General features: G+C 37.0%; 1 protein-coding gene across 2 annotated transcripts in view; it reads left to right on the top strand.

Annotated features, from left to right (window-relative positions):
- The window catches only part of CFAP54 (cilia and flagella associated protein 54), a 307,392-nt gene that overhangs the window by 235,671 nt on the left and 48,556 nt on the right, over nucleotides 1–23,165 (top strand). For both annotated transcript variants that reach the window (XM_028166670.2, XM_028166668.2), the window contains 3 exons: nucleotides 5,712–5,885; nucleotides 7,283–7,506; nucleotides 15,955–16,128. In XM_028166670.2, the coding sequence (XP_028022471.2) occupies nucleotides 5,712–5,885; nucleotides 7,283–7,506; nucleotides 15,955–16,128 (572 nt within the window). The remainder of the gene's footprint in view (nucleotides 1–5,711; nucleotides 5,886–7,282; nucleotides 7,507–15,954; nucleotides 16,129–23,165) is intronic.

The raw sequence follows: 23,165 nt of genomic DNA, 5'->3' as shown, positions 1-23,165 counted from the left end.
GTGATAAATAAGTTTTACCAGGAAATCAAAATGCAGAATTGATACTTCTGGTCAACCTGTTAGCCTGAGCTGGCATGAAAGATGCTTCTGCCCTCCCCAGTAGAAACCTATTACAAGGCTGGATAAAATAGAACCAAAATTGTTTTAATTTATAGCTGAGCATGAAATCAGGAAAGGGAGATCCCAAGTCACCAAAGTAAAATGAGAAATTTTAAACAAGTGCTGCAGCTGAGGACTCACTGGAGCAGGAACAGCTGGGGCTGGGACTTGAATACCTGGTGAAAGAAGGGGTCTGGAAAGAGGGCCCCGCAGGTAGGGAAAGTCAGAACCTAGCTAACTGCATAAAATTGGGGTTCAGAGAGGGCTTGTCCACAAATTGAGGACTAGAAGTATGCTGCCCACTGGCCTGCGTAGCTGCAGAGCAACATGCCAAGTGCCCAGTGAGGGCCAAAAAGCAACCACAGGGGAGAAGTCAGAAACCACCTAAGACTGTGAGGTTGGAATTCACGCCTCCTGAATGATGCAGGGAAATTAGCATAAATGCCCAGAACCAGTGAAAGCATGCAGATCTGGCTGGGGATAGTGGAAACTGTTGCAAAGGGATACTGTTCAATGCAGGGTATAAGGGACTCTCCCTCCAAAAAATTCTTCTGAAGATAAAGATAGCACAGATAACACCTGGACAAATTTTGGCATCATTTTTGGATTATAAAGAGGAAGAAAAAAATTGTAAACAGTCAGAAAAAGCAGACTTTCTACAAAGGAACAGAAATTGAACTGGTCTTAATTTTTCTCTGTGACATTAAAGACCAAATGACAGGGACTTCCCTGGTGGTCCATTAGTAAAGAATCCACCTTCCAATGCAGGGGACGCTGGTTTGATCCCTGGTCAGGGAACTAAGATCCCACATGCCGCGGGGCACCTAAGCCTGTACACCACAACTGCTGAGCTCGTGCGCCTCAGCTAGAGAGCCTGCATGCCTCAAACTACAGAGCCCACATGCTCTGGAACTTGCACTCCACAACTAGAGAGAGAAAACCCACACGCCGTAACTAGAGAGAAGCCCGCGCGCCGCAACGAAAGATCCCATCCACATGCCTCAACAAACATCCCACGTGCCGCAACTAAGACCCGACACAGCCAAAAATAAATAATAAATAAATCTTTAAAAATAAAAAGACCAAATGACATTGGCCAAATATGTATGGAGGTTCTTTTTTTCTTTTAATTTAGTTCAATTTTTTGCATAGGTAATTTATTCTCAAGAATCACAACTCAAAAGTCATAAAAGGGTATGGAGAGAATGTCTCCCTTCCATCTTCTCTGCAAGCGCCTCAGTTCTCCTCTCCAGAGGCAGTCAGTGTTGTCAGAATATTAAGGTCCTATTCCTGCTGTAACAAATAACCACAAATTTAGTGGCTTAAAGCAACACAATATATTATCTTACAGTTCTGGAGTTCTGAAGTCCAAAATAGGCCTTACTGGGCTAAAATTAAGGTGTCAGCAGGGCTACATTCCTCTGGAGGCATTGGGGGAGAATGTTTCCTAGGCTTTTTCAGCTCCTAGAGACCACCTGAGTTTCTTGGCTTGTGGCCCCTTCCTGCAGCTTCCAAGCCATCAGAGTAGCATCTTCAGTCTCTCTGACTCTGATACTCTCAGTCTTCTGCTTCCCTTTTCTACATATAAAGACCCCTATGATTACACTGAGCCCACATGGATAACGTAAGATAATCTCCCCATTTCAAGGTCAGATGATAGGCAACCTTAATTCCATCTGCAACCTTAATTCTCCTTTGCCCTGTAACCTAACATATTCACAGGTTCTGGGGATTAGGGCGTGGAAATCTTTAGGGAACCATTGTTCTGCCTACCACAATTGGTTTCCTGTGTTCTCTACCAGAGATATCACATGCTTCTACAAACTGTCAAGGTTCTGTTATAGAGGACAGAATCCACTCCAATTTGTTTAAGCAGGAGGAGATTTATTAAAGGACTTTCAAAATCCCTGTGAGGGCTAAAGAAATAAATTCCAGGCTGAGCATCCAGAAATGACTAAGCCATACATAACTGGATCACCAAGGGAATGCAGGTTTTTGTTTTCTTTTGTTTTATAAAGTGTCTTAGTCTGTTCGTGCTGCTGTAAGAAAATACCACGGACTGGGTAGCTTATGAACAACAGAAATGTATTTCTTACAGGTTTGGAGGTTAGAAGTCCAATATCAGGGCAGCAGCAGATTCAGTGTCTGGTGAGGGCCCGCTTTCTGGTGCACAGATGGTACCTTCTTGCTTTGTCCTCACGTGGTAGAAAGGGCTAGGGCTCTCTGGAGCCTCTTTGATAAAGGCACTAATACCATCACTTTGGGGGGTTAGGATTTCAACATATGAATTTCAGGAGGGTGGGAACACAAACGTTCAGACCATAGCATAAGGGAAGCTGGAGAATCAGAAATCTGCCTGCAAAACAGGAAGACTCTGCTCTAGCTGCAGCCTCACCAGCCACACCACCTCTGCCAGAATCCACACAAGCAAAAGATGCTTTGACTCTCGTCTTCTGCACCACTCAGCACAGTGCCAACTTCAGGTCTTTCGTGAATGCACTGAATTTGTGATACCTAAATCTCATCCAGGGCCCTAGCTGCAAGGAAATCTCAGAAATGTGATTCTTATCTCTGCAACTTCTTCAATATAGGTGAACACATTCAGAGATTAGGAAAAATGTTGAGTGAACCAATATGGTGCACACTAATACACTGATATATTTTTCCCTTAAAAATACAAATAATAGTATAACCATTAGTATGCATAATTTTATGCTTCTTCCTCATTGTTTTTCTTCAACCTAATGTAAGTGTATCTGTTGGCAATTTTTTCAAATCAATACGTAGCTTCTTTTTATTGTTGCATAATCTTTATAAAGATGCACCATAATTCGTCTTCCTTTGATAGATATTTAGGTTGTTTCTACCCTTTTGCTATTACATACAAATTTGCTCTAGATATATATATGTATCACATATATATCTATTGACCCAATAGCTATACTAACCTATGTACAAAGTTTTACATATATATGATATATATGTATATTTATAAATGTCATATGTATATGATTTATATATATAGTATATGTATAATTATATATGTATAAAATTTTGTTCATAAGCTAGTATATTGATTGGGTCAATTCCCATAAGGAAAATTTCTGGATCAAAGGGTAGAATCATTTGTAATTTTGATAAGGTTTGCAAAACACTTTCCATAAAGGTTATGCCAATTTGTTTTCCTGCCAGTAATTAATAAAAGGTCTTTTTTCCCCATACCCTTGTTGACACAGGTATATTATAAACATTTTAAACCTTTGTCAATATAGTAGGAAGGGAAGATTTAATTTTAATTTACACATCTCTTACTAGGACTAAGCTTAAGCATCTTTTGTGTGAACTTTCTGCCCATGATTTACTCTTTTTTTTTTTTTTTTTTGAGTTGGTTTTTTTCTGTTACCTTTTCTTTAAAAATTTGTAGAAGCTCTTAATTATAGAAATCAACCCTTTAACTGTGATATTATTTGCAAATATATTTTTTCAATTATCAGTTATTATTTAGCCTTCTTTATGGTGGTTCTGTCCCATGAAGAAACTTTTTATTTCTAAATGGTATACATTATTAACCTTTTCTTTGGTAAGTTTTGCATTTATGTCATAGTTAGAAAGGTTTTGTCCCTATTCTGAGACTATAAATAAGTTCTCCCACGGACCCTTTTACTAATTTATGGAAATCTATTTGGAATATGTAAAAAATAACAAATGGATACAATTTTAGCTTTTCCAGATGGCTACCCTATTTCTGTACTTTTTACTCATTTCCTATTGATCTGTCTATTCAGGTTTCAGTACCACACAGTTTTAATTATTGTAGCTTTATAATATATTTAATACCTATTAGAGTAAATCCCCACTCATTACTCTTTCTTTTCAATATTGTTTTTCTTGTCTTTTATGGCTTTTTTTTTTTTTTTTTTTTAGTTTGGAAGCAGCTTATTAGCTAGTTAAAAAAGCTCTCTCATAATTTCATTGGCGTTTCATTACCTTTATATTTTATCTTAGAAATAACATATTTTTCTTCTATTGAGTCATCTTAACCAAGAATATTTTATGTCCTATATTTTTTTTAACATCTTTATTGAAGTATAATTGCTTTACAATGGTGTGTTAGTTTCTGCTTTATAACAAAGTGAATCAGTTATACATATACATATGTTCCCATATCTCTTCCCTCTTGCATCTCCCTCCCTCCCACCCTCCCTATCCCACCCCTCTAGGTGGTCACAAAGCACCGAGCTGATCTCCCTGTGCTATGCGGCTGCTTCCCACTAGCTATCTATTTTACATTTGGTAGTGTATATATGTCCATGACACTCTCTTACCCTGTCACATCTCACCCCTCCCCCTCCCCATATCCTCAAGTCCATTCTTTAGTAGGTCTGTGTGTCCTATATTTTTTAGTTCATGCCTTTTAAAAAAATATTAGTCCCTTAGGAGTGTTTTAATGTTTTCTTTAAATAGATCTTGTATACTTCTTGTCAGGTTTATTTCTGGATATTTTACCTTTTTATTGTATTGCAAAATTTTTTTGTTAGATTTCTACTGGTTGTTGTTTTCGTGTGGAGGCTATTGATGTCTCTATATTACTTTATTATCTTTAGGTATTTTTCTCCACTTTACCTTTCATGAGCAAAGTCTGGGTCAGTAAATGTTTTTATAAAGGGCCAAATAGTAAATATTTTATGCTTTGTCGTCTCTGTTGCAGCTATTCAACTCTGCTGTGTTAATGTGAAAGGAACCATAGACAAAATGTAAATGAATGAACATGGCTGTATTCCATTAAGTCTTTAGTTATGGACACTGACATTTGAATTTCATATAACTTTCACATGTCACAAAATACTATTTTTAAAATTTTTTCAACCACTTAAAAATATAAAAACCATTCTTAGCTCATGGGTCATACATAAACATGCATGGGCCTGATTTGTCCCATAGACTATAGTTTCTGCCTTATGGATTTAGTTAATTCATTTTAAATGCCATCAAATTAATGCCTGTATTTATTTGTTCAAGTTTCCTTTTTCTTTTTTTTGGTAATACAAACAATGCTGCCATGAGTATCTTCTGTAAGACTCCTGGTACACGTATATGAGTATCTGCATTTAAAATTTTATTAGACCCTGCCCAGGAATTTGCTTTCACAAGTGCTGTATGAGAATTCTGGTTTCTTCACATTATTAACAATATTTATTATTTTCAGATTTTAGTTTCTGTTAATTCCTGAGGAATGTGAAATGGTATTTCATTTTAAATTGCGTTTATCTGATTTTTAATGATGCTAAACATTTTGGCCATTTGGGTTTCCTTTTCTATGAGTTGCCTGTTGAAATTTTTTGCTCATGTTTCTGTTGAACTATTTGACTTTTTCTTATTGATTACATAGTAGAGAAAAAATAATTTGTGTATTCTAAATATCTTTTCTCAGTCTATGGTTTGTCATTTAACTGTGTGTTTGGTGTCTTTTGTGATATAAAATTTTTTTTAATTGAATGCAGTCCTAAGCGTCAGTATTTCCTTTATGAGTTTTGCTTTTCTTTTTTCACATATGGTTATTTTTCAAGGAAAGCATATTTGTATTCCAATTTTTTTTTTTTTTTTACTTTCAGATAACTACCAAGTTGCCTTCCAGACTGCCTGTACATTCTCTTACCCTAGTGATGAGATATATGAGAATGTAGATACTGGGGAAAAAAACCCAATTAAAGTGGATATTACATGGATTCTTCTGCTGCGCTATTATATTCACCTGCAAAGAATTAATAATATGAGCAAACTGCTAGGTAGGCCTTTGCTGTGTTAAGAAAGAATATATTCCTTTCCAGTTATTGTTTAAGTCATATTTCTTATTTAGAATTATAAAATACTTATGACTTCTTTCTGAGTGAACTCTCATCAGAAGATGGAAATTTTAGGGGTTCTTAAACTGAGATACATGGACCTTTGGATAGAACTGGTTTGTCCTTAGAAGGAGGGGTCCAGAGGCATCCCCCAAGACTGCCAATGTGGTGTGTGGGTCACAACGGTTAAGAATCAGTGACCATAATGTGACAGCTTATAAAATGAACAAGGTGAAATTTTGGCTGTAAGGAGAGAGTGTTCCAGTATCCAGTATGTAAAGAGAAAGATAGGACATTTAACTCCACGAAGTTTTGGATTTTGTTCAGTTTTTTTTTCCTTTTAAATCATTGATGCTATCTAAAGAATATCCAGAAAAACTTGTATAATCTGCTTTACATCAGTTTCTCCTATGTTTTTGTGACAGTGTGTTTATCTGTGCCCATAAAATTGGTGATTCAGTGTTGCTTATTGGCAAACAGTTGGAAAAGACAGGTTGACCATGCCAGCGCCCTGTGATGGAGAAGCCAGCAGGGCAAATAGGCTGAGTCACGGAGTGGCTCAGCATGGTTATTGGGAGTTAGCGATGGGATGGAGAAGCACTCTGAAAGGTGTTGGGTAGAAGGTGCATCGTGATGGGGCTAAGAGTTCAATGTCAAGGAAGTGGACGTGAGCCAGCGCAGCAGGCCCTGGTGATGCCCTCCCCCTTATCAACTCAGCTCACTTCTGGATTCACCTGCTGGTGCTTCCCATGTCAATAGCCCACATTTTACTGCTTTCTGCTCTGGGCTTTCTCAGAAGTTACTACGGCCCAGCATGCAGGCAGGACAGCCTGGAAGTACCAGGGATTCCACACACTCAGCAGTAACCTGCAACTACTGAGGCAGGGAACTGGTAGATAGTTGTAACATTGATGGAACAATGTTACATGTTTTTTCCAGGAGGTCCTCAGCAGGACTGAGCCCTCCTTGTCCATAGCTGTAGCCCTTTCATAACTCACTCTCATTGGCTCTTTTCTTCTATCACACTTTTCCCATTCTCTCACTTGACATCAGTTTTCAAATAAATTATCTGCGCCTACATTTTTGCTTTAAGTTTCTTTTGGGGGGGGGGAAACCCAAAATAAGACAGCTAGATAGAATATTTTGCATTGTTAAGCTTGGCCATAAGCAATTCTATTAGTGTATAAGCTTGAAAAATGGAGGAAGGTCATGGGCAGCCACTAGCTGAGGTGGGGATATACAGGAATAAAGTTAATGAGAAAAGGCCAACAATATTGAGACCATTTTGTTATCTAACATGACTCTATATTAGTGTTTTCGTCTTTTTTTTTTCCTTTAAGCATCTCTGAAGCCAGGATCTGGAATGTCTTTGCCAGATGACACACTTCTCACTTCTCTTTTCAACTCTGGATTGATTTTGCGCCAAAAAGAAATGCATTTTTTCCTTAAAAGATTCTTACAGCTATATTCTTCTTCTTGTATTGACGAATTTCCAAAAGAACTATTTCAAGTCATAGAAAATCCATCTTTTCCAGAAAAATTCTTATATGACTCATCAAGCAAGGTAATGTTTTAAAACGTTATATGTCTTTGTAAGACTTCTTAGAATCATCCTTATATTTCCGAACGAAGCACATTAACCTCAATGCTGGCACAAAGGTTTCTAGTTCCCTCAGAGTTCCTGGGAAAGCTTGTTTCTGTTTTACCAGAGAGAGGCCAACCAGACATCCTGGATTTTCTGTTTTCTTAGGTCCTGTTCTGCTGCTCTCATAAATCTTCAAACTGTCTCCGAATTTTCTATATTCCTACACGTAACAGTATCTCTCAGGGAGTCATTTTGCCAAGAAGTTATACAGGTTTCAATATAATCACCCTATAAGAAAACTAGACTGAGTTTCTAAATCTATGCCCATACCAGACACATTCATGTTTCTGTTTCAACTATCCGAGAGAAGTGACCTGAAAATGTGGCTTGTTCCAAATGGGAACCTTTTCTCATTTTATCCTACTGGAGTATAGTAACCTTATGTTTGGGGTAAATAATAACAAAATTATTTTTTAAAAAATCATTCTTTGGAACAAGAGAGTAGGGTGACTGTGAATAAACTGTGATTTTAACAAGTAGTGGAAAGACCTACTAAGGAATATTTAAGAATTCAGTTAAAGAAGTGATCCTCAATTGGGGTTATGGAGTTGGCCCCAGGGCAGTATATTGGAATCCACGTAGGAGGAATTTTCAAATTACTCTCTGGATTCTGGGGTATTGGGATGGCCAATACTCAGCATCTCCATTTCCTGCCCCAGATTCTAAATCTTTGAGAAATAAAAGAGTAAGCCATGGTGGAATTAAAAAATACCCAACTTTATGAATTACAAAGTTGATATTGTAGGATATAGTTTATATTTACTGGTAAGTGGTCTCCCTAGTAGTGATTAGCAAAGTTTACAGTTCTGCCAATCCAGGCTTGGGGGTTTTGGCGGGGAGGGGGATCATTACAGGCCTACTTAAAATCTGTGGGGACAGAAACCCTTTCAAATCTGTTGCATGAAGGAACAGAGACTGTTCACTCCCTACAAACAGTATGCTCCGAAGCAGAGAGAGCAGAATAATGCATATTCAAAATTCTTTTTCTCAAATTCACCAATCAAGTAACTCTCTTGAGGGAGAGGAGTGAGAGGAGGTGGAAAGGCCAGGAATTTATCGTTAATGTCTGGCCCTCCACAGTGCAGGAAACTGTGGAGTAGGGTCACATCTTTTCCGTCTAACACCAGAGGCTGGTTCACCCATCCTCGGAACCGAGACTACCTTGAGGTTTACTGCCACATGTCCCAGACACCTCAGGTGTTTTGGAGTAGGGGAGAGAGAATGGGAAGGTTGAGAACTATAGTTTCAATGGATGTATTCTTGTGAATATTTTATAAGAGTTTGGAAACTAATATGTGTGATTTCATAAATACTGTTCCGAAAGGAGCTTTGCTTGAATATTTCAGTATTAAGGGCAACCTATCGTTATCCAGTTCCTAAGGATGACGCTCCAAACGTACAACCTTGAATACAGTGTAAATATCAATACATGTGATATTTCGAATGGTAGCAATATTATCAAAGAGTTGTTTCACCCGTTTGCTCTTTTTTTGTGGGGGGGGGATATAATTAGTGTAACACTCTCCCAGGATAATCAGCTCTGGAGATCACTGTCGCTTGCCTGACAGTTGCAAGCCACCTAATCATGTGTTTGTTTCACTGGGGTAGACAGAAAATGAGCATAAAGCCTTTGGATTTTTTAAAAAATAAACTCCAAGCTTGGCTGATTTTTATAATAACATTTTTGAGCCTTTAATCACTCAGGAGGCTATTTCAGTCAAACTCTTTCCATACTTTGATACAACCCACTTTTCCCCCACAAAGAAGTAGATGCCTTTCCAGAACCATCATTGCTACATGCCATGCTCATCAGCTTTGTGAAGCTGTATGTCGTCAAGTCTATTGAAGTTTTGTGATGGAAAAACAAAAGTGCTAAACAAATTACATTAAAAATTCCAAAAAAAAAGGACATGATTAAAATGCTGCACAATGCTGAGTTATTCATGTTTAGACCGTGACAGACTGCGTAAGGTCAAATATTTGATTAGTGCAAAGTGATTTGTTGTTTATAGGATGTGGCGAACAAGAGTGCTTCTGGTAGGTCTGTTGTTTCATTCCTTTCAAACAATAAATCAAACATATCAAAAGTACTCAGTGTATAGCCCATCGACTAGCTTATGTAATTAATCCCATTAGCAATTAGATATTACATTTTTAAAAAGTGAATAGAAAATTCATAATATAAATATAAATATAAAAAATATTTATAGGACATTCCATCCAAAAACAGCAGATTACACTTTCTTCTCAAGTGCACACGGAACATTCTTCAGGATAGATCACATCTTGGGTCACAAATCAAGCCTCAGTAAATTTAAGAAAATTGAAATCATATCAAGCATCTTTTCTGACCACAACACTATGAGATTAGAAATGAATTACAGGGAAAACAACGTAAAAAACACAAACACATGGAGGCTAAACAATATGTTACTGAATAACCAAGAGATCACTGAAGAAATCAAAGAGGAAATCAAAAAATATCTAGAGACAAATGACAATGAAAACACGATGATCCAAAACCTATGGGATGCAGCAAAAGCAGTTCTAAGAGGGACGTGTATAGCTATACAAGCCTACCTCAAGAAACAAGAAAAATCTCAAGTAAACAATCTAACCTTACACCTAAAGGAACTAGAGAAAGAAGAACAAACAAAACCCAAAGTTAGCAGAAGGAAAGAAATCATAAAGATCAAAGCAGAAATAAATAGAAACAAAGAAAACAATAACAAAGATCAATAAAACTAAAAGCTGGTTCTTTGAGAAGATAAACAAAATTGATAAACCACTAGCCAGACTCATCAAGAAAAAGAGGGAGAGGACTCAAATCAATAAAATTAGAAATGAAAAAGGAGAAGTTACAACAGACACCGCAGAAACACAAAGCATCCTAAGAGACTGCTACAAGCAACTCTATGCCAATAAAATGGACAACCTGGAAGAAATGGACAAATTCTTAGAAAGGTATAACCTTCCAAGACTGAACCAGGAAGAAACAGAAAATATGAACAGACTAATCACACGTAATGAAATGGAAACTGTGATTAAAAACCTTCCAACAAACAAAAGTCCAGGACCAGATGGCTTCACAGGTGAATTCTATCAAACATTTAGAGAAGAGCTAACACCCATCCTTCTCAAACTCTTCCAAAAAATTGCAGAGGAAGGAACACTCTCAAACTCATTCTATGAGGCCACCATCACCCTGATACCAAAACCAGACAAAGATACTACAAAAAAAGAAAATTACAGACCAATATCACTGATGAATATAGATGCAAAAATCCTCAACAAAATGCTAGCAAACAGAATCCAACAACACATTAAAAGGATCATACACCATGATCAAGTGGGGTTTATCCTAGGGATGCAAGGATTCTTCAATATATGCAAATCAATCAATGTGATACACCATATTCACAAATTGAAGAATAAAAACCATATGATCATCTCAATAGATGCAGAAAAACTTTTGACAAAATTCAACACCCGTTTATGATAAAAACTCTCCAGAAAGTGGGCATAGAGGGAACCTACCTCAACATAATAAAGGTCATATATGAGAAACCCACAGCAAACATCATTCTCAATGGTGAAAAAATGAAAGCATTTCCTCTAAGATCAGGAACGAGACAAGGATGTCCACTCTCACCACTATTATTCAACATAGTTTTGGAAGTCCTAGCCATGGCAATCAGAGAAGAAAACGAAATAAAAGGAATTCAAATTGGAAAAGAAGAAGTAAAACTGTCACTGTTTGCAGATGACATGATACTATACATAGAGAATCCTAAAAATGCCACCAGAAAACTAGAGGTAATCAATGAATTTGGTAAAGTTGCAGGATACAAAATTAATGCACAGAAATCTCTTGCATTCCTATACACTAATGATGAAAAATCTGAAAGAGAAATTATGGAAACACTCCCATTTACCATTGCAACAAAAAGAATAAAATACCTAGGAATAACCCTACCTCAGGAGACAAAACACCTGTATGCAGAAAACAATAAGACACTGATGAAAGAAATTAAAGATGATACCAACAGATGGAGAGATATACCATGTTTTTGGATTGGAAGAATCAACATTGTGAAAATGACTGTACTACCCAAAGCAATCTACAGATTCAATGCAATCCCTATCAAATTACCAATGGCATTTTTTACAGAACTAGAACAAATCATCTTAAAATATGTATAGAGACACAAAAGACCCCAAATAGCCAAAGCAGTCTTGAGGGAATAAAACGGAGCTGGAGGAATCAGACTCCCTGACTTCAGACTATACTGCAAAGCTATAGTAATCAAGACAATATGGTACTGGCACAAAAACAGAAACATAGATCAATGGAACAAGATAGAAAGTCCAGAGATAAACCCCCACACCTATGGTCAACTAATCTATGACAAAGGAGGCAAAGATATACAATGGAGAAAAGACAGTCTTTTCAATAAGTGTTGCTGGGAAAACTGGACAGCTACATGTAAAAGAATGAATTAGAACACTTCCTAACACCATACGCAAAAACTCAAAATGGATTCAAGACCTAAATGTAAGACCAGACACTATAAAACTCTTAGAGGAAAACATAGGAAGAACACTCTTTATTTATTTATTTATTTATTTATTTATTTATTTATTTATTTATGGCTGTGTTGGGTCCTCGTCTCTGGGCGAGGGCTTTCCCTAGTTGTGGCAAGCGGGGGCCACTCTTCATCGCGGTGCGAGGTCCTCTCACTGCCGCGGGCCTCTCCTGTTGCGGAGCACAGGCTCCAGATGCGCAGGCTCAGTAGTTGTGGCTCACGGTCCCAGCCGCTCCGCGGCATGTGGGATCCTCCCAGATCAGGGCTCGAACCCGTGTCCCCTGCACCGGCAGGCAGACTGTCAACCACTGCGCCACCAGGGAAGCCCGGAAGAACACTCTTTGACATAAATCACAGCAAGCTCTTTTTTGATCCACCTCCTAGAGTAATGGAAATAAAAACACAAATAAACAAATGGGACCTAATGAAACTTCAAAGCTTTTGCACAGCAAAGGAAACCATAAACAAGATGAAAAGACAACCCTCAGAATGGGAGAAAATATTTGCAAATGAATCAATGGACAAAGGATTAATCTCCAAAATATATAAACAGCTCATGCAGCTCAATATTAAAGAAACAAACAACCCAATCCAAAAATGGGCAGAAGACCTAAATAGACATTTCTCCAAAGAAGATATACAGATTGCCAACAAACACATGAAAAGCTGCTCAACATCACTAATTATTAGAGAAATGCAAATCAAAACTACAATGAGGTATCACCTCACACCAGTTAGAATGGGCATCATCAGAAAATCTACAAACAATAAATGCTGGAGAGGGTGTGGAGAAAAGGGAACCCTCTTGCACTGTTAGTGGGAATGTAAATTGATACAGCCACTATGGCGAACAGTATGGAGGTTCCTTAAAACACTAAAAACAGAACTATCATATGACCCAGCAATCCCACTACTGGGCATATACCTTGAGAAAACCATAATTCAAAAAGAGTCATGTACCAAAATGTTTATTGCAGCTCTATTTACAATAGCCAGGACATGGAAGCAACCTAAATGTCCATCATCGGATGAATGGATAAGGAAGATGTAGCACATATATACAATGGAATATTACTCAGCCATAAAAAGAAACGAAATGGAGTTATTTGTAGTGAGGTGAATGGAGTTAGAGTCTGTCATACAGAGTGAAGTAAGTCAGAAAGAGAAAAACAAATACATTATGCTAACACATATATATGGAATCTAAGGGGGGAAAAAAAAAAGGTCATAAAGAACCTAGTGGCAAGACGGGAATAAAGACACAGACCTACTAGAGAATGGACTTGAGGATATGGGGAGGGGGAAGGATAAGATGTGACAAAGTGAGAGAGTGGCATGGACTTATATACACTACCAAACGTAAAATAGATAGCTAGTGGGAAGCAACCACATAGCACAGGGAGATCAGCTCGGTGCTTTGTGACCACCTAGAGGGGTGGGATAGGGAGGGTGGGAGGGAGGGAGATGCAAGAGGGAAGAGATATGGGAACATATGTATATGTATAACTGATTCACTTTGTTATAAAGCAGAAACTAACACACCATTGTAAAGCAACTATACTCCAATAAAGATGTTTAGAAAAACAAACAAACAAACAAAAACTAAAAATAGAATTACCATATGATCCAGCAATCCCACTACTGGGCATATACCCAGAGAAAACCATAATTCAAAAAGACACATGCATCCCAGTGTTCATTGCAGCACTATTTACAATAGCCAGGTCATGCAAGCAACCTAAATGCCCATCGACAGACGGGCATAAAGAAGAGGTGGTACATATATACAATGAGATATTACTCAGCCATAAAAAGGAACGAAATTGAGTCATTTGTTGAGACGTGGATGGATCTTGAGACTGTCATACAGAGTGAAGTAAGTCAGAAAGAGAAAAACAAATATCGTATATCAACGCATGTATGTGGAACCTGGAAAAATGGTACAGATGAACCGGTTTGCAGGGCAAAAGTTGAGACACAGATGTAGAGAACAAACGTATGGACACCAAGGGGGGAAAACTGCGGTGGGGTGGGGATGGTGGTGTGCTGAATTGGGCGATTGGGATTGACATGTATACACTGATGTGTATAAAATTGATGCCTAATTAGAACCTGCAGTATAAAAAAACAAACAAAAAAACAACTAATACTAAACTTTCTTTGGGTTATTTGTATAGAAATATGTTAATATAAATGTTTCAGACATTACATGAAATTTCTAAAAAAAAAAAAGTACTCAGTGTATAGCCCATCGACTAGCTTATGTAATTAATCCCATTAGCAATTAGATATTACGTTTTTAAAAAGTGAATAGAAAATTAAATGCCCTATTTTAATATTGATTTCTGTTACAGTTTATTATTATCAGGCCATCATGCTAATAAACACTATATATATTGAAATAGAAGGTATTTGCTTTTTATTTTTCTCCACTTAGCTAGTTATTAAATATGAATTCTTTGCTAAAATAGTCAGAACCTCTGAAAGGCACTCAGATATGGAAAAATGTGAGAATCTTTTTCTGAATCAATTATTTACCTGATTTTTTGGTGAACTGCCTGAAATAGAATTAATCTTTATTAAGCACTTTTAAATGATTATTTAACCCTAATAATCTTATTTATTATGCATTTTGGTCGTGTTTTTAGTATCATAGTGCTAATAAATGAGGATTCTGGCTTATCATATCCCTTTATGATAGTCTCTAGACATTTTTAAATAGTTTTCACCTTTGATATTACCTTTCAGTCCAGACATATTTTTTCTTTTATCGGTAGACAACTTGAAAGGCCAATGTATTTATTTCTCTCTTTATTTTTATTTTGAAGACTTTGCATTGACAGTCTTCTATTGTATCTTGAATAGACTCAGAAATGGAAGGTACAAAGTGTTATAGAAACACCAGGCATTTCTTTCTAGCCACTGACATGTTCCCCTTGGTCACCAAGCCTTTGAGACGCCTTAGATGTCAAGAGTTTAGTAGAAGAACTGCTTTCCAGCTACCATGCTGTAATCTTGGGAATAACAGGAAATTAATTTTGAAAATAGTTTGTACTCCATTGAAGAAAATCCTTTATAGAGTTGAGATATTATTATCACCATTATTATCTCTCTGGCTAGATTCTTATTTTGTTGATAGCATTCATGCTTTACTTTCTTAGCTACCTTAAAAAACTAAGTAAATATTTTATGAAATTGCCAATTGCAGTCTACACATTTATGTTTCTTGAAAACTCCTGATTCAGGGACCAAGTTCCATCAAATGAGCTGGACCCAGATCCACCAAGACTAAACTTACAAATCAGCTACATTCATTTAAAGAGGGAATGAGAGTAATGGATTTTAACCTCTTAGAACAAAAACTGTGTCTTATTTTGCATATGGTACTGCAAAGAATGCTATTGGAAAGTAGATAATAAATTGTAACCAAACCAAACCAGTGAATAAACAAGAAGAAAAGTAGAAGATGTTCTTAGACTATATGGTGACCTTGAGACTGAAATGATAGCATGGACATTTTTCCTCTAGATCTTTACTCTTGAATATTCACCAAAGTGGAAGACATTTGTTGAGTTCACTGGGTTTTGAAATATATTTTTTCTATACAAGAATCTTCTCTGTGGTAATCAGCGGCAGTTTTAAGACCTACATCCATAAAACAAGCTGAGATGATTCCCCGAGTTTTCCAGTAGTCAATATTGAATGAAAATTGAATGAATGTTTTAAATATTGAATAAATTCATTACCAGCAATTAAGCTGTTGTTTCTGTTTGTTCCCCAGCTAGGAACAACTGACAGTTCTCTACACTCCAATTTATCATTAAAACTCTTTGCCAGCCCATCATATGGAGATGTGGTGTCCTCAGTTGTAGCAACACAAGCTTTAAACAAAGAACTTTGCTTTCAGTGGTACATTCCTCCCCTGGAAAAACCTCCAAAGGAAACAGAACCTATGGTATGTAATATAATTATAAAGCTAAATCTTACATTTGGATATAAAGTTTAATGAAGCCATTATAACTTAAAGAGTAGAGAAGATCCTCTTATCATATAGACAGAATATATACAGCAATTTAGAATCTATGTTGTCTAGCAGAATGAATGTTAAATAATTAAGAGATCCTAGGAAAGTTGGACTCATCTTGATCATTTTCCTTTTTCCTGAACTTAAAGAGAAACTTTCCAATGTGTCACCATTACATATGATGTTTAATATTTTTTTGTAGTTATCCTTTATCACATTAAGGAAATTTTTTCCTATTGCCACTTTGATAGGAAGTTTTATCTTGAATATTTTACTGTATCTATTAAGAGGATTTTATCATTTATCTCTTTTAATATAGTAATTGATTTTATAATGTTAAATCAGCCTTGTGCTCCTGAGATAAACTCAAATTGGTCATGATGTATTCATTTTACTAGATTCAGTTTGCTAATGTTTCATATTGAATTTTTGCCACTGTTTTCAAGAGTAATATTGGACTATAATTTTTCCTTTTTGTGCTATCCTTGTCACATATTTTCTGTATGAGGCTTTTGCTAGGCTCATAAAATGTGTTGATAAATATAACCATGTTTTTCTGTTCTATGGTGAAGTTTGTGTAAGTTTGGAGTAACCTTTTTCCTCAGATATTTGCTAAGAGCTCATCAATAAAGCCCTTGTGTTTTTGTTGTGAGATAATATAAGACTAGGGATGTAATTCTCCATAGTTAGAGGCAGTCTTTAAGCAATAGTACTAATGTACTGGTTATCAGAGCTGGTATCAGTTCTCATTGGGCTAATATCTGTTCTAATGGTTAGTGCCTTTGTCAAACCAAGTTTTAAGTATTTTAACTATCACCCCTGTTTATAGAACATTGGGATTTTCTATTTCTTCATGAGTTAGTTTTGCTTAAGTTGCTTTTTCTAGGAATTTTCCCATTTTATTTAAAATTTCTCTCATATTTTTAAGCTATCTGGTGTATTTGTAGTGAAGTATCCCTTTTCACTCCTTATATTGCTTATTTGTGCATTTTTTTCTTGATCATCATCACCAGAGATTTCTCATTAATTAGTTTTATTTCGTTAACCCTGAATATCTTTCTTCTACTGTTTTTTTCGTGTGTGTGTGTGTGTGTGTTCTTTTCCTAACTACTGACTTCTTGAGATAGATATTAGCTCAATATTTAGTTCTTTCTTTTCTAATGTATGCATTTTAAAGCTATCAGTTTCCCTCTAAATATTGCTTTGGCTTCATCCCACAAGTTTTATTATAGTATTGTCATCATCTTTCAGTTAAAAATAACTCTTAAAATTTCCATTGTGATTTCTTCTTTGACTCGTGGGTCATTTCAACATATGTTTCTTAAGTTACGAACTAGATGAAGCTTTTCTAGTTGTCTTTTGTTATTTATTCGTAGATTATTTTGTTCTGTGGTAATAAAAAAATGCTCTGTATGATTGATATTTGTTGAAGCTTGCTTTTTTTTGCCAGGAAGGTGTTTATTGTGTAAATATTCCATTGCTCTTAAAAAGAATGTGCTCTCCTCAGTTGTTGAAGCAGTGATGATATATGTCCAATAGGTTAGTTTGTATAGTCTTGTTCATATACTCTATATTCTTGGTGATTTTTCTATTTTTGTTTGAAAATCAAAACAAAGGATCCCACATGCCTCAGTGGGATTTATTTTTTTTTTAATCAATTACTGTTGACCCTTGAACAACATAAGAGTCAGGGTGCTGACCTTCCTCACAGTTGAAAATCTATGTGTAACTTTACAGTTGGCTCTCCATATCCACATTTTGGATTCAGTCAGCCATGGACTGTGTAGTATAATCATACGTATTTATTGAAAAAGATTCTCATAAAGTGGGACCTGTGCAGTTCAAACCCGTGTATTCAAGAGTCAACTGTACTGAGATTTTAGCATTTAATTCTCTCACTGAGATTGCTGTTGTTTTGTTTTTTCTTGTAGTTCTGTCAAATTTTACTTTACCTAATTGGAGGCTTTGTTCTTAGGTGCAAACAGATTAATAAGCATTGTGACTTCTCAGTGAATTCAGTGACTTCTGACCTTTTCGTAATAATGATTTTTCCCTCATAAAGTCTGCCTTGTTTGATATTACTAGAGGAAAGTGACTTTCTTGTGGTTGTTATTTTCATAATATTTCTTTTTCTAACCTTTTGCTTTCAACCCGTTTGTGTACTTGTGTTTTAATTTTTTTTTCAAAATATTTATTTTATTTATTTATTTGTTTGGCTGCACCAAGTCTTAGTTGTGGCACGTGAGATCTTTCATTGCGGCTCTCAGGCTCTTCATTGCAGTGCACGGGCTTCTCTCTAGTTGTGGCATGCAGGCTCCAAAGTGCACGGGCTCAGTAGTTGGGGTGTGTGGACTTAGTTGCCCCACGACATGTGAGACCTTAGTTCTCAGGGATCGAACCCGAGTTCCCTACATTGGAAGGTGGATTCTTAACCACTGGACCACCAGGGAAGTCCCTTAATTGTATTTTTAAATAAAGGTATACACTTGGATATTTTAAAATACAGTCTGACAATATTGTATTTTGACTAGAGAAGTTAGTCCATTCACACTTAATGTAAATAATAATATATTTGGTTTAAAATCTACCATATTATTTTGTGTTTTCACTTGTCTCACATTTTCTGTTTTCCTCAGGTTTTCTGTCTTTCTCCCTTTTTTGGGATTGATTACTTTTTTCATTCATTTGTCCTCTCTGAACTTTGAAATTATGTGCTCTTTTGCTGTGCTTTTAGTGGTTACCCTCAGGACAACATACATACTTATCAAAGTCTAAAGTTTCTTTTTCTTTTTTTGAAAGATTTATTTATTTTTGGCTGTGTCAGGTCTTAGTTGCGGCACATGGGATCTTCGTTGAGGCATGTGGGATTTTTTTCATTGCAGTGTGCAGGCTCTTTGTAGTGTGCGGGCTTCTCTCTAGTTGTGGCATGCGGGTTTTCTGTCTCTAGTTGTGGCTTCCGGGCTCCCGAGCGCGTGGGCTCTGTATTTGTGGCACGTGGGCTCCAGAGCACATGGGCTCTGTAGCTTGTGGCGCACGAGCTCTAGATGAGGCGTGCGAACTCAGTAGTTGTGGCGCACAGGTTTAGTTGCACCGTAGCATGTGGGATCCTAGTTCCCTAACTAGGGATCGAACCGGTGTCCCTGAATTGGAAGGTGGATTCTTTACCGCTGGACCACCAGGGAAGTCCCAGTCTAAAGTTAATGAATGATCTTTATTCCTCTAATGACTTAAATGATATTATTGTACATTTTCTTTTTTTAACCAAAATAATATTATTTTTAATTGTTTTATACAAGAGTTATTTTCCTTTAGAATTTTCTACATATTCATCATTTGCTTTGCTTTCTACTCCCTCTTGCATTTTAGACATTCCATTTAGGATCACTTCTTTCTGTTGAAGTACATATTCTGGAATTTCTTGTGGTGAGCATCTTCTGGAGGCAAACACTCAATTTTTGTTTGCCTGATAAATATCATTGTTTTACATTTATCTGTGAAATAATTTTTTATGGAGTAAAGAATTAAAGATTGGAAATTATTTTCTTTCAGTACATTCAAAATGTCATCTACTCATTTCCATTGTTCTCTTGAGAGTCAAATTGTTGTTGCTTTAAAAATATTCTGACTTCTTTCACGAGCCACTTTTGAGACTTTGTCTTTGCACAGTCTTACTGGGAATGGTTTTCTTTTATTTATTTTGCTTACATTAGTGTAGTGGTTAAGAACACAGACTCTAGAGCCCTCAGAATGGAGCAAATCAGACTCCTGTTTTGAATCCCAGCTCTGTTACTTAGTAATTTTGTAACCTTCAGTAGATTAGTTAACTTTTCTGTATCATGGGTACCCTAGAGATAATTGTGTAAACTCTCGACCTAAATAGTAGTTGTCATTTATTATTCTTATGTGAAATGATTTTCACATTATTATGCTGTTTGAAAGTTTGACTTCAAATACACATGTAATACACTTGGTAAGCATTATTTTAAAGCACCTTTTAAAGTTTACCAACAATATCTCCTTATACATACTTTAGCTGCCAACAATGGGCAGAAAAGAGAGTAAACTCTGCCTAACCAGCAAAAATTAAAGTGCGTAGCAAATAGGAGAAAAAACTTAGTTTCTCTCTAAATGCTGTTTACAAATTTGTATCACATATGTAACTCCTTATTTTAATGTTTATTATCTTTATCTAACTCTATATCTGTATTCATATCTATGTTCATATGCATGCATAGACATTTGCAACAGGGCTAATTGGGGAGCAGGAACGGGGGCAAGTATTTGGGAGCAGTTCAGTATCAATGCCTGAACTCTGGGAGGTAGAACAGTGATTCCGATTCTAGGAGAGTCTTGAAGAGGAGTCAAGCTTTTAAAAATGGGACAGGGGGTCTAACTACCACCTTTTGCAGAGGAACCTTCCACTATAGCACTCCTTTGATTACTGCTCTCTCTAAGAAGAGCCTCAGGCTCTTTCCCATAAAACATTTGCCATATAGTTTTACCCTATTCAATACTTTTTATCTGTTTTTTTTGCCTCCTGCCATGGTCTGCTCCTGTACTTCCTACCTCTTGAGCGCTGTCCCCTCTAGCTGTGGCTCTGGTAACTTCTGCTGCTCCTTGACTCACGTGAACTGTGTCAGATGGTGAGACCTCCAGAGCCCGCCTCTCTTTGCTCTCAAGCACGCTTCTCCCAATTGCCTCTTCATTCTTCTTCCTCAGGCTGGCAACCTGCTGCTAACTCTTGGTCAGTTATACATCCCTCCTACTCACACAAAAAAGAGAAACTTGAACACATCACTCCCCAGAAGCATTTAAAGCTATTTCTCGTATTTTGAAAGTACTCTCCTTCCCACCCTTTCCATACCCAATCCTTGCCAGATATTCCATATACATTTTAAAATAATAAATCTGTGGTCTCTTTGGGGGAATTTAGTACAGTAGTTTTCAAACCAAAGTTCCAAGAATACTCATGGGTCATGGAGTCAATATAGTATGTCATGAGTAGTATATTTTTAAAGAAATTAAATATAAGAAGGCAATATCAGAATGCATCACATACAGTAAGTGAAAATGTTGTTTTCTGAAACTTTTGTTTCATGACAGATACTGTTAAAAAGAACATTTCTAGATTGACATTCGGCATCCTGACGAATTTGTTTACTTGCTGGCAAGAGAACCAACAAGGTGTGATAAAAGAGTATATCCATTCAGAAAGGGTATGGAAGGATGACATTGTTGGGAAACAGATTGTTTACCCAAATAGTTAGTTTTAAAAAATGAGGAGCAAAGTATAAAGTTCATTTCACAAGGTTGTAGAAATATCACATCCCTATCAGTCTGGGGCAGGATGATCGTGGGAGTTAATGTTAAGACTGCATCTGTGGCTGATAATTAGAATAACGAGGTTTCATGAATCAACAGTCACGTCTGACAGTTAGCATGGGCGCATGAACTGGTGTCAGACGGAGTTTAGAAACGGAGCACCAACTAACAAATTCTGATTTAAACAGGTTGCTTGAGTGATTTGCGTAAGCCACAGACACAGAACACACAGGTTTTTTTTTAATTAATTAATTTATTTTTGTCTGCACTGGGTCTTCATTGCTGCGTGTGGGCTTTCTCTAGTTGTGGCGAACGGGGGCTACTCTTCGTTTTGGTGCGCGGGCTTCTCATTGGGGTGGCTTCTCTTTTTGCGGAGCACAGGCTCTAAGTGTGTGGGCTTCAATAGTCATGGCACGTGGGCTCAGTAGTTGTGGCTCATGGGCTCTAGAGCGTAGGCTCAGCAGTTGTGGTGCGCGGGCTTAGTTGCTCTGCGGCATGTGGGATCTTCCTGAACCAGGGCTCGAACCTGTGCCCCCTGCAATAGCAGGCGGATTCTTAACCCATGTGCCACCAGGGAAGCCCCCAGAACACACAGTTTTCCTATCTTAGTTCAGGGACATTTTTCCCCCTTTGACAATGAGTATGTATGTACTGGGTCATGATAAAAGATTCAGTTGCTGCCATAAATCTCAGCTACCAAATCAGGAAACGCTGACTTGGGAGGGCTAGATCTTCGCAGACCTAAGAGTCTGTTTTTTCATAAGATAACACTGAAATTTGTGTGATGCTTTAAATATTCATGTATGTGAGCTTTCATCTATTCATTATCTTAGACCTTTAGTGTAGAGTTTAATGTTGGAAAAACTGGGTGAAGCTCATGAAACCCATAAGATAATAGCAATAATGAACACCAATGTAGAGCTTACTGTGTTCCAGGTATTTTACTTCATTAACTTCACAGCAACTCTATGAGGTAGGTACAGTCGTCCCTCAGTATTCACAGGGGATTGATTCAGAACCCCCTCAAATACCAAAATCCATAGATGTCCAAGTCCTTTGTATAAAATGGCATAGTATTTGCATATAAACTATGCACATCCTCCTGTATACTTTAAATCATCTCTTCATTACTTATAAAACCTAATACAATGTAAATGTTATGTAGATAGTTACCAGCACATGGCAAATTCAAATTTTCATTTTTGGAACTTTCTGGATTTTTAAAAATATTTTTGATTCACGGGATGTTGAATCCACGGATGCCGAACCCATGGATCCAAACGGCCGAGTATTATCATTAGCCCCATTTTACAAAAGAGGAAACTGAGACCCAGGATGGAGGAATGCTAGTTGACAATGAATCAGGATTGGAGCAACTCAACACATTGTTGAGTTGGAGGGAAGCAAACGACTGCAAAGGCTGTTGTGTTGAAGGCAGCTGGACAGCCCAAGGCATGTTCTTCAGAGGCCACAGAAGATGTAGGCAGACAAGCATGATCAAGTGCAAGAAGTCTGATCAAGCAAAGCACTGAAAAGCAAGACTCCATCTGGCAAGTAAAAACAGAAACTTGCATAGAGCTGAAATAGTTCTTGGAGATAAGTTTATTCAGAAGTCCAGCCTGTCTGGGAACAAGAAATATGGAGCC

This window comes from Balaenoptera acutorostrata, chromosome 11, assembly GCF_949987535.1.
Source record: "Balaenoptera acutorostrata chromosome 11, mBalAcu1.1, whole genome shotgun sequence".
NCBI lineage: Eukaryota > Metazoa > Chordata > Mammalia > Artiodactyla > Balaenopteridae > Balaenoptera > Balaenoptera acutorostrata.
The sequence above is the reverse complement of the archived record's forward strand: the minus strand, read 5'-3'. Positions and strand labels throughout refer to the sequence as shown.